At 40.4% G+C, this 12030-nt stretch overlaps 1 protein-coding gene across 8 annotated transcripts in view; it reads left to right on the top strand.

The window, feature by feature from the left end:
- ZFYVE26 (zinc finger FYVE-type containing 26) overlaps positions 1–12030 on the top strand; it is a 58774-nt gene that overhangs the window by 36352 nt on the left and 10392 nt on the right. For 5 of the 8 annotated variants that reach the window (XM_026084548.1, XM_026084551.1, XM_026084550.1 and 2 more), the window contains 9 exons: positions 278–376; positions 2142–2299; positions 3227–3396; positions 5233–5261; positions 7298–7425; positions 7520–7740; positions 8373–8520; positions 9355–9564; positions 10446–10664. In XM_026084548.1, the coding sequence (XP_025940333.1) occupies positions 278–376; positions 2142–2299; positions 3227–3396; positions 5233–5261; positions 7298–7425; positions 7520–7740; positions 8373–8520; positions 9355–9564; positions 10446–10664 (1382 nt within the window). Of the gene's footprint in view, positions 1–277; positions 377–2141; positions 2300–3226; positions 3397–5232; positions 5262–7297; positions 7426–7519; positions 7741–8372; positions 8521–9354; positions 9565–9704; positions 9909–10445; positions 10665–12030 lie in introns of those variants that run through there. The other 3 variants (XM_026084556.1, XM_026084549.1, XM_026084552.1) reach the window with 2 other exon arrangements.

The raw sequence follows: 12030 nt of genomic DNA, 5'->3' as shown, positions 1-12030 counted from the left end.
CACACACACACACACACACTAGCCCACACACACACACACACACACACTAGCCCACACACACACACACACACACACACATTAGCCCACAGTGGTTCCTGAAACATGAATCATTGTGGACTAATCTTCATGAAAGATGTAATAATTTGTTACATAGCTAATCCTGTTTTGTACTAACATTCTTACATGCTGCTGTGAATGGATTCTTCTAAATCTTCCTATAAGCACGTTAGATGTATGTCCAATATTGTTATCTGATCTATTTCTTCCTTTGTCCTAGATTCTGTGATACGTATCCAAGAAAGTCTCAATCAAATATTGGAGTGTGAAGCGCTGTCTAAATTGGGGTCACCAGAACCATCTCATGCCAGCTTTACTGGTAAGGATGAGGTTTCAATGCTATTTTCTTTTGACCTGTTTTTATTTCTTCTCTCCCCTACTTGTGTTTGAACTCTGCATCCCACCATTTAATAGTAGCTTTGGTCACATTTAGCACAGGTTAGTAGGTCTCTGCAGTTGGGTGCTTTGGGCCCAGTTAAAAGAAAACTTAGAGGGAGATAAGAAGGGTATGGCTTTGTTTTGGGCTTTGGTAGATATCTGCAAAATGCCTGAAAAGTCAGCGCACATGAATCCCATTCCAGACCCTACAGGAAAAAAAAAAAGTCTGAACGGACCATAGGAGACTGGACTTCAGCTACAAAAACACAGTGCCTCAGTTAAGTTGCTAGTGGATTGATGGTGCTGCAGGTTAATCTTTCCCTGTTGTGATTTCTGTGGTCTCTCTGGGTACATGGGCAGAGTTGGTCTGGAAGCCCATCTGTGTGGGTTTTTTTTTTTCTTGTTTTCCTGTTCTTTGCTCAGCAAATTTTTTTTCTTCTGGATCTTAACTTTGGTTTTGCAGTGGAAGCCTAGTCCTTTTTGTCTTTTTTTCTTCATTCTTTTGTTCTTTGAATTTATTTTTTTCTAGGATCCCTCTTGTCACCTGAGGGAAATGGCACACCTTTAATTGCCTTAGGGGACCCCATTAACTGTCCTTGAACCCAAATAACTAGAAACAAAATAATTTTGAAAAGTTGAAGAATATTCTTGGCTTRAAAAAGGGAAAAAACCACAAATCCCCCTGAAGTTCTGTTCTGCGTTGAATGTGAGTGATATCCTTCATAGGATAGATGGAGATGTATGTGCTCTCAGGGAATGACTAGCAGAGGGTTTCCTCAGATCTCCAAGACTGGTGGTTTCCAGCAAGTGATGAGCCTGAACTAGAGCTCCACAGTGATATCCTGATCCTACAGTTCAGGGTATCTGAGCTATTCTCTAGTTTCGTATCCTGAATTAARGGTTCTCCTTGCTCTGCATACATGAGGTGATGACAGTGTCTTGGATTTGGCTGTGCAGCTCTTCAGTCTCTCTCATGCTAGTCAGGAAATAGTTTGTATGCCAGCTAATTATCACTACGTTATAAAACCTGGATGCATTGTCCACTAATGTTCTTCTGCAATCCAATATCTACTTGGGTGAACGTGAGTTAGTTTTATTGGAATGAAGTTGTTTTCTTCTTTAGTATCATTGCGCACAGGAGGTGGCTTGCAAGGCTGCAATAGGATGTTGGACCTTTCAATTAGCCTGAAGTGTAACCAGCTCACATCATATAAACTAAAAGCCTATTTAATGCTATAAATTTGAGTCAATTAATGTCTTGATGGCAATATCAAAGATGCCAAAGGCCACAGACTTACAAATTCCTGCCTCTTTGAATTGATTTCTCCACAACAGATTGTGATGGGGAGCAGAATAGGGAGGGATATGTGGTTGCTAGCCATGACATAATTCTCCTGAGATGCTAAAGAAAAGGCAGTCTTCAGGAATGTCAGTCTGCCTATACTGGATATCCTTAAGATTATATTTTATGCTATGCTACATATTTGCTATCCGTATATCTGTTTTTTCAAGTCTCTGCTTCTGATACAAGAACAGACATTGACAAGACCTAGTCTTAAACTTCTATAATTTTTATCGTAAATGTCTGCTAATAAGTAAGCAGTAAGTCAGATAGCCTCAGTAAGTCTGTAATGTTTTCTGGTCTTCAAGACTCTGTTAAACAGCTAAAATCCCACTCCATGTTTGTCTTGCTCTGGCCTTTTAAGGCATTACCATATCTGCAAGTCCCAGAGACAGAAGCCTGCAGCAGAATTTGCTTCCTCAAGACTTTGTACCACCTGAGAAGCCACCGCCAAAACAGCAATGGATCCCTGATGACACTGAAATGATATGTATGGTCTGCAAAACTGAACGCTTTACTATGGTAAGGAACAGAGATTAAGTACAGACATTTCTAGAATTGTGATCTTAATGTGAACACTTGCTCAGATTCTGTTTCCTAAGAGCCACTGGCTACTTCAGCAAGTTTGCCTACATCAGTGTAGGTTTGCCAAGACTTGACCTATTTAACCATTAGTTTCTGTTTAGATCCGTTGAGGAGACTGGCATCACTGTTAGCTCCATGCAGAGTCTGAGGCCTCTCCCCAAGTTTCCCGAGGGAAGTGATAGAGCCTGTAAAGGAAATCTCGTTATCAGAGAGGAGATTGCTATGAGAACTGGGAGATCTGTATTGTTAGCAATTTCACAGGGCTGTCTAGCTGACTGTGCTGGCTAGAAGCAGCATGAACATAATATAATTCAGCTTGCCAGTACAGGGGAGGGTAAGCTTTGCTGTTGGTTACACTTTTCTACAACTGTTGTTGCATAAAGTACTCGAGCAAATACGGTGGTGCTGTTAGGAGAAGATTAGTTTTGAGTTTTGTAAATGTGCTGGCGGTCTATTTTCTGTTGCTTACAAACAGTACTGCTTCCTCAAAGTTATGTTGCTTTTGAATTTTGAAATGAATAATATGTTGTCAGAAAGATAGTCTACAGCTTTAAACTTTTTCAAGAGATGATCTAAATTGATCATTGATCTAAATATTATCAAAATTGGGACAATCTAAGTCCAACACTGCAGCAAGCTTGTCAGTTGTAAATATCTGGTCCTGTTTGGGGTTTTTTCTTTGCTGTGCCCTCCCCAAAAGGGAATTGTGGCAGTGACAATCAATCGCTATAGTTCTGAAAGGCCTTATCATTCATGCTGTTTGCTCACTTTGAATGSAATAAGTTTACTCATACATGGAGGCAGATATAGGAGGGGACTTTAGTCAGCTCTTTCAGTTGCTCATCCATGACCTCTTGTGCTCAGTTTAACAGGCGCCATCACTGCAGGCGCTGTGGCAGGCTAGTGTGCAGCTCTTGTTCCACCAAGAAAATGGCAGTAGAAGCTTGTAGAGAAAATCCAGCTCGTGTATGTGACCAGTGCTATAGCTACTACAATAGAGAACATCTGCCTGGCTTTGTACAAGACGCAAGCATGTAAGTTCTTTCATTCCAGCTCTTCATAACTCCATGTATGCAGGAAAGTAGACTGCAGTCTTCAGGGATCAGAGAGTATAAACACTTGGGTTTATCTGGAGAATACAATACATCAGCTTTTTGTCCTCCAGCAGTTGGGATTTTCAAGTTTGCTAGGTGAGGGGATGATCATGATGCCTCAGTTTGCTTCTAATATTAGAAAGAACAGTGGAGAGCTAGTCAAAATGGTTTAATTGTTTAAGCTTCAATTGATCATTAAATCTAAGAATTGAATGCTTTAGTAACAAACATTCGGAACAAAATATTACAATAAGTGACCAAGTATGATGGTGTGCTCCTTTCCCCCCCCACTGATGTGTTCTCTCCCCCTCAACCTGACCTCCCTGCAAACAGCACGTGTGTGGGGGCTAGTTGAGCATGCACCTACTAAGGCCGTCTAGTATGCAAATATGACTATGAGTCAATCATCTCCCCCCCCATAAATAGGGGGCAGCCCAGACCCCCTTGAGCTCTTCTGCATGGCAGCAGGCTGCACTGCAGAACCTCCCCTTGAGCAGGGACGCCTCTCAGGGTTACTCCTCGAGGTTGAGAGATTCCTTACCCGCGACAGATCCTCGGTAAGTGATTAATAGCGTGCTGAACTTTTGCGAACTTCACGAAACTTTGCTGAGTTATATCTCTGACTAATTGCGCACATAATACCTTAGACATAAACCGTTGACCAAGTCTGAGACTAGGACTGGATCSAGCCGCACCTAGGCTCCTCTCCAAAGGAGTTTAGAAAGCAAGGGGGTCCAGTCTGAACCTCGTGACTCAACGGGAGGGTCTCTGTTGCGCATGCATCTGACCCTGTCCTTCAAGCAGTAAATAACTGAGTGAACCTTGCCAATCGAACCTCGTTAAATCATTCTTATTCACGATTGAACTTTGTTAAGTCGCTGTCTTACTGCAATAAATGTAGTGCTGCTTCCCTCTTACAAGTGAAGTGCATCACTCCTTTCGCCACACCAAGTTACTTGCAGTTCAAGCAAACTCATGATTATATAGGTTTTGAAGTTGAAACTGAGTCCTTAATGAAAGGGCTACCTGTGATGACAGATTTTGATTTGGTTACTTTCAGATGAGAATTGGAGTGAAATTCCTGGTGCATAAGTTAGGTCAGCTGGTGAAAAGTGCAGCTGTAAAGAGTGGGCTTTATTCTCTGTGACCCAGTCAAGCCTGCTGATAGCAGTACAGACAGGCTTGCTAGGAAGAGAGGAATCCTGTGCAGATCTGAAAAGGAACCTCTGAAGAAACATGTAGTTACCTGCAGATAGACCAGGTTGAGTCAGAATGGTTGCTAATGCTACCAGAATAGGTCAGCAGAACCTAGCAGTGAGCTTGAACATCACCTTCATGTTTTAATTAAGTGTTTGTGTATGTGTTACGGGRTGGGGGGGAGGTTGTTGTTGATTTTTGTTTTTAAACTCACCCTGTTTGTGTATTGAAACCAACTAAATCTTAAGAACAGAGGCATGGATGCCAAAAACTTTGTTTTGGCTCTGACATATACTGATATTGGGCAGTTTGTTCTTATTCTCAGCATCTGCTTTCACTCATTATATATGCAACAATACTATTTGTGCAAAAGCTTGTCAGAACCACTTATTTAGTGGGAGTTGAAGTGTTGTATGTAGGGGCAGGAACTCATGTTTCTAGGCTAGATGAATGGGGAGGGTTGGGGAGAGTGGAAACAGTGTTCTGAAAAGGCTAGCCACATTGATCCCTTCTTAAAAATTACATTTTCCCCAGTGTGCTCGAACAGACATCATGTTTCTTTCTGTCTTTCTATTACAGCACAAAAGAAGATCAAGACCAAGTGGAAGGTGAGGAATGGAGTAATGTTAAACTTGCACTTAAAGTGTCTGACTACCAGTATAATTTGAGATAGGAATGTGTTACATCTACCTGTAGAAAAAGGGTGATCAAAACCTCTGTTTAAAAAATACCACTGTTTTCACATGAGCAGGCTGAAATCAGGCATTCTAAATTTCTGTAAATGGAAATTATGATTTAGGAGAGATGTCGGAGCCAAGCTGGGTGGGGTTTAAAGGCAGGAACTGAAAACAACAGCTGGAGAAGGCACTTTGCATACTAGAAGCAGTCAGTGAAAGGCTGTGCTAAAAGTAGGAATTAATTAGCCCAGTACAGAGCTGTGTTGAGAGATGTTCAAGAACTGCGGTAGTATGTCACTGAGTAGTGCTGCAGTGTGCAGTGGTGATTGGTACCCAGTGCCGGCTGGGGGGAGCACAGAATGAGGCTCCTCTCGTGGGTCGGGGTGTGTCCTGAATCCCATCTCCTTTGCTGATGGTGCAAAAATGAGCTGGTTAGTTCTCCTGTGCCTCAGTTTCCCCATCGAATATCATGACATTTCAGGAGGAACAATAAAGCTTCATTGAATTTGTCAGCCATTATTCCTCAAGGTATTTACTCTTTCTTTGTTAGTCTGGTGTTAGTGAGGTGATTCAGAAAACACCTACTCAAAAAAATTTCTCGTGCTGGCATAATATTCTGGCAGACCCAAACCATTGTTACTGGAAGTACAGCTAGTAGTAGTAGGAAACATGGTGCAAAACTCATACAGCAAGTGCAAGAACAGCACAGAACTCCTCAGATTTAAGAGGGAAAGTGTTTTATTCTGCTGCTTTTCTAATTTTTCTGATGAGACTGTGAAGAAGTCTTACCGAAAGTTTTCAGGCCTGTGGGTGTGTGGGGGTTTGTTTTGTTTGTTTGTTTTCTAATTACTGCCTCCAGTTCAATTTGGAAATAGCATTTCTTGTTTTTATTCACCCTACAGTTTTTATAGTTACTCATCTCTGGAGCAGCTTTTCTGTGAAATTTAGAACAGTGAATTTCCTGACAATTCATTTTTTACAAAAAAGCAGATTATTTATTTATTTTTAAACTCTTAATTTTCCAGGGAGAAGTTGATCTGGAAAATAGTAGCAAATTAGCTTTCTTCTCCATTTTTCAGCACTTGCTGTTAGGAACCAGAATCACAAACATGAGCATCAGAGGGCTAGTGCATTCTAACTGCTCTCAGATGACAGACATGGTTTGATTTGTAGTTATTCTCTGTTTTGGTGGAGTAATTCTCAGCTCAGATTCTGAAGAAGAGCAAAGAAGACAATAGTTATTAAAATAATCTCTTTCTGCCTATCCCTCCTGTACATTATCCATTACAATATTGGGGTAAGAGRACACATTTCAAAACTGAAATTTTCTTAGTCTGGAGGAGAGAGGCAGGCTTTTCACTGGAATTCTTTTCTTGAATCATTTAATCAAACCCGTAATTTTCTGTAGTACTATTTCATATGAAAACTTAACATATGGCGTTAGCTCATCTTCTTGCAACTTTTATCTTAAAGTGGTATATTTGAATAACCTGAATTCTAAAAAGAAGGTAATTGAGTCCACATAGCCTTTCTTTTTACAACTGGTGCTTCAAGTTTCCCTTTTTAGCTGTACCCCACAGCTCACTTATTTCCACATCCTTCCTGATCAGAAATATTTAATGCTTTGGCTGATGGAAGACTTAGAGGAGGTTGCTGTGTTTGATATCTTGTAGGATAAGGTTTGGGTAATAGTTTGAAAATAYGTTGTTGGAGCCAGTTCTTGCTGACAAGATATTGGTGATAGAGTAGGTTTTGAGCCGGCTTGACAGTCTGCTGAGGAGTGGAAATGTTTTTATGGTTTGTGTGCTGGACATGTGTGACTAACAGGAATTGGCACAGTCAAGGGACTGTAGATAACTGAGAGTATTGGAATAGCTCTGTGTGATGTTTCCTCAGCCAGGTTTGTTGCCTCTTGCGTGATGAATCTACCTGTTGTGTGATGATTCTACCTGTTCTTTCCTTCTCAGCCACAGAAACATCTAGTAACAAATATTCCACAGTGGTGCGAATTCCTGAAGCAACTGAGCTTGAATGGATTGTTTCGCTGAATGAAGAAGAAAACGAAATTGTACGCAGTGAATTTTATTATGAGCAGGTGAGATCTGGAGAAAGAGGGGAGTCCAGTATAAGCAGTTTCCTAAAGAATTACCTCAGTACTTGTGTTCATCTTTCTTTCCTCTAACTGTCAGGCTCCCAGCTCTTCCTTGTGTATTGCCATCCTCAGTCTGCACAGTGATAGCGTAGTGTGTGGCCACCAACTGATAGAGCACTGCTGCAAATTGTCCCAAGGGCTGACTAACCCTGAAGTGGATGCAGGACTTCTTATGGACATCATGAAACAATTGCTCTTCAGTGCCAAAATGATGTTTGTAAAAGCTGGAAGGAGCCAGGATCTAGCTCTCTGTGACAGGTGACTTTATCAGATGTTCACTAGTCTGCATCAAGGTCCTCTCAGGACCCTTATGCTTTTATACTATATTGTTTTGTGATTGTACTGTGGGCATTTTAAGCAACAAGAGAAGTTCATAACACAAGAATAATATGAAAGCTCAAATAATAGAAGTTCAAATCTCATGACTATGTAGTAATTACTGATAAAATTCTCAGAGAAGGGAAAAATAATTCACAATGACTGGGTAAATCTTCCGCTTCTGCTATTGTGTTTTTCCTGCTTTCAGCCACTTGTTCCATATAGGATTTTAAACCTGCACTTCCTGACAACTAGCATCTTACTTGTTCCTCAAGCTTTGTCTTACTGGTGCTTGCAGTGCCRGGTGCAATGCATAAATTTTCCACATGCTAGTTTGATTTGGTAACATTAGCTGGTGCCCCCAGTTAGCATCTGCCAGTGCTCCACTGAATGAAATGAAATGGCAAAAAGTAGGCTAAATAGAACAGTATGAGGAACAGACAAACCTGGTATACTAGTGATTAGGAACCACTGGTCTAAGAGTTGTCTTTGGCATAAAATTCTTTAAGATTCTTAGTGTGCATGATAACAGTGACAGTATATGTATCTGTTTAACCTCTGTTTTCTCCTAGCTACATCAGCAAAGTGGATGTGTTGAATATTTTGGTTGCTGCTGCCTATCATCCRGTGCCATCTTTGGATCAGATTCTTCTCCCTGCAGCGGTAACAAGACTAAGAAATCGGCTTTTGGAAGCAGAGTACTATCAATTAGCTATAGAGGTAATGACAATAGAGGGATGCAAATATTAATAATTGTTTTGTAGTGGCTTTTGGTTTTTTTTCTCCCCTCCTGAGTTCAGCTGGATATGATGTATGAAATGGACAATATTTAAACTGTTACAGACTAGGATTAAGTTCTTAAGCAATGAAGAAAACCTTTTCTGAACACTGAAAAAAATTTCTGAGAGGGAAGATGCCTTCTGCTGCGGAGCAGGCTGCTGAAGGCAAGAATAGGGGCTGTATCTTCTAGTACAATTAAAATTGTAATGGACAAACTGCCAGAGAGTCGCTACATGGAGGAATCTTACGATCAGTGGAAGAGTTGAGACATCCTTTGTGGCAGGACTTTATTTGAAACTTGTATGTTTGATTTCATTTGTCCTTAATACTGCAGCAGATACTAGGCAAGCAGCTTTGCTAAGCATTTTCTTGGAAGCCAACTATGGTGGCATATTTATCTATGAGAGCTCATCTAGTGTGGCTTATCTTCTTTTATCCTCCTCCTACTCTCAGTATTCCATAAGCCTCTGTTTATGGCATTGAAATTTCTTGGGAAGAGGATTATGATGCAACAAATAGGATTAAGATTTTTAAAGGGAAATAAACAGCAGGAATAGATGACCATTTGGAGGTCACGGGTGTTTCAGTAGTTGGCATTTATTGCCAGTAACCTAGGAATAGTCAGTGTGTGGGGTTTTTTTTGTCTGTTCTAATGGGAAATGTCTTTAGGAAATGGAAGGTCATAGTTGTAGGCTGTGTGAGATTATCCAGTTTTCCTATGTTTTGTATTGGAACCATATGTTACAGTATTAATAAATGATTTTTTGAATTTAGGTTTCTACAAAATCTGGGTTGGATCCAAGCGGAGCATGGCATGCCTGGGGCATGGCTTGCCTTAAAGCTGGGAATTTAAGTTCAGCAAGAGAGAAGTTCAGCAGATGCTTAAAGCCACCTGTGGATCTAAACCAGCTGAACTACGGTTCAAGGCTGATCCAAGATGTGATACAGTATCTGGAGTCCACAGTGAAGCCCATACATGCTGTGGTAAGTGTCTTCTATCTTCTCTAAAAGGCTATGTAGTAAAGCTGTCCAAGTATTGATGCTTTAATACAAATCTTACAGCAATGTATGTTATAATATCAAGTAGCATGTTTCTTTCTCTTTTTGTCATTATTATGCATCAGAAACTGAATCTTGCTGAGAAATTCATTGGCTGCCTCCTGGCAGTAAGCTGGTGGTTGATAGTCCTGTCAGAGAATTTTCATAGTAATTTGGAGTGTACTCAGTGGAGGGGAAAGAAGCTGTTACTACTACAGTTTGAGGAAACTAAACTCCATCCCAACCATATGTTGTGATGCTGCAATGATGCCATTCTTCTGTTGAAACTGGTAACTTTGCAGGAATTAAAAGGAAAAATTACAAATGCAAAGAATGTTGTCCCACTCATCTTTCCTTGGCAGAAAGCACTATTACATGGTTTTGGATTGGCTGTGGAAGGTCTGATTAGGTACCAAAAAAAAGACTTTTAAGGCTAAATTGCAGAATTGCATTGATGAAAGAGCTTTTAGTAGTAAACATTCTAGGAGAATAAGAAAGCTAGTTTGGACTAGCTTGTTGAAGTAGCTCTTGAGAGTGGAATTTTTTTAAAATAAATAAGCCTCCTCTCTGTCCCTGGAGAGACAGAGCCATGCTAGCTACAGCTACATTCAACATCTCTGTTGATAGCAGGGTTCCAGTCTAGTATTTATAAAGAGCAGACTGGGGTCCTGCCCCTCTAAAACCATACTTAAAACAAACAAACAAAAAAACACATAAACACAAAAAATAACAATCTTCAGGGTTAGGTGACAAGGTCTAATAGAAAAGAATCCCAAAGAAGGTTTTCCTGTTAGTCATCACGTATCATTGATTCTCTGCTTTGACAGCAGGATGACGACTACTTTGCCACATTGAGGGAACTTGAAGCAACACTGAGAACTAGAAGCCTGTCCCTGGAGGTGATGTGCGAGGGGAAGATTCAACACAACAGTTACTATCAAGAGTGCTTGTTCTATTTACACAGTTATGGCACTAATCTAGCAATAATAAGCTTTTACATGAGGCATGACTGTATGCGAGAAGCACTGCTTCACTTATTAAATAAGGTGAGTAATCTAATTTGCAGTCACCTAAACTGGAATTTGAAAGGCAGCTAAGAGGGCTTCAAGACCAGTCTAAAACAGCAATGAGTGTCATAGAGCATTCTGGGCAGTTTTCTGCACCTGAGTTTTCTGAGGTCCTCAGCGTTATCGTATACACTGTCCAGTGGCTAACAAGAATTTAGTGTCATGAAAAAATAACTTTCATCTCTTTAAACTTTTGTGCTTGTGGTTGCTTTTTACCAACTCTAAATTTGAAATAATTCTTACTGAGAATATACTACTTGAAACACCTAATTCTGCTGTCTTCAGTCTGCTAATTAATAGGAAATTATTTAAGTGGTCTCACCAGCTTTGCTTTCTTTTTATATCATCAGCCATTCTAAGCTCATATTCTTATCTGCTTATCAAATTTGCTTTTCAAATGTGTCCTTTTTATCAGTCTAGATATATCTTTAAAGAAAGCTGCATGTTTTTACAATGTTGGTGAAATAATTTCACTAGTTAAGTAGTAGGCATTCAAAATACTCTAGATAGACAATTTGATGTGGAAGTTTTAGATGTAGAGACTAACACTGATTACAAACCAGAAAGGATGGGTTGTTACTTTAAGACCATAACGTACTAGGTTTCTGATGAAACATTATAATCTTTCTTCAGACAATTTTGCAGTTGGGTGTTTGATGAAAACATTTTTATGTATACAGGCTTTGTAGCTTGTATCTTACTGTGGAATTAAAGAAATAAAAAAGATTAAATAATTCCATATCATGCCTTTAAAAATTTTATGCAGGCTGTGTGTTCACACATGCTTCTTTCCATAGTAATGTTAATACATGGGCTTGCATTTGCAAGAGCAGTAGCCAGGAGGCCAAGGGAAGTAAATATCCCCCTCTATTCACTACTTGTAAGATTTCATCTGAAGGACTGTGTCCAGTTTTGGGCTCCCCAGAACAAGGCAGACATTGACAAACTGGAGCAAGTCGAGTGGAAGGCCACCAAGATGATTAGTGGGCTGGAGCACATGATACATGAACAGAGTCTGACAGAGCTGGGTTTGTTCAGCTTGAAGACAAGGCTAAGGGAGATCTATTTGCTGTCTTCAGCACCAAGTGGGTGATTATAGAGAAGATGGAGCCAAGCTTGTCTCACGTGTATACAGTAAAAGGGCAGGAGAGAGTGGACACAATTTGCAGCAAGAGAAATTCCAACTGGATATAAGGAAAAGGTTTTTGCAGTGCAGGTGGTCAGACATGGGAACTGGCCCCCAGGGGGGCTGTGGAATCTCTCTCCTTGGAGATGCTTAGGACTAGACAGGCCCTGAACAATGTGCACTAATTTCTTTGAGTGGGAGTTTGAACCAGATGACCTG

Source organism: Apteryx rowi, unplaced genomic scaffold (assembly GCF_003343035.1).
Source record: "Apteryx rowi isolate R43461 unplaced genomic scaffold, aptRow1 scaffold_647, whole genome shotgun sequence".
NCBI lineage: Eukaryota > Metazoa > Chordata > Aves > Apterygiformes > Apterygidae > Apteryx > Apteryx rowi.
Note: the sequence above shows the minus strand (reverse complement) of the source record. Positions and strands in the feature narration are given on the sequence as shown.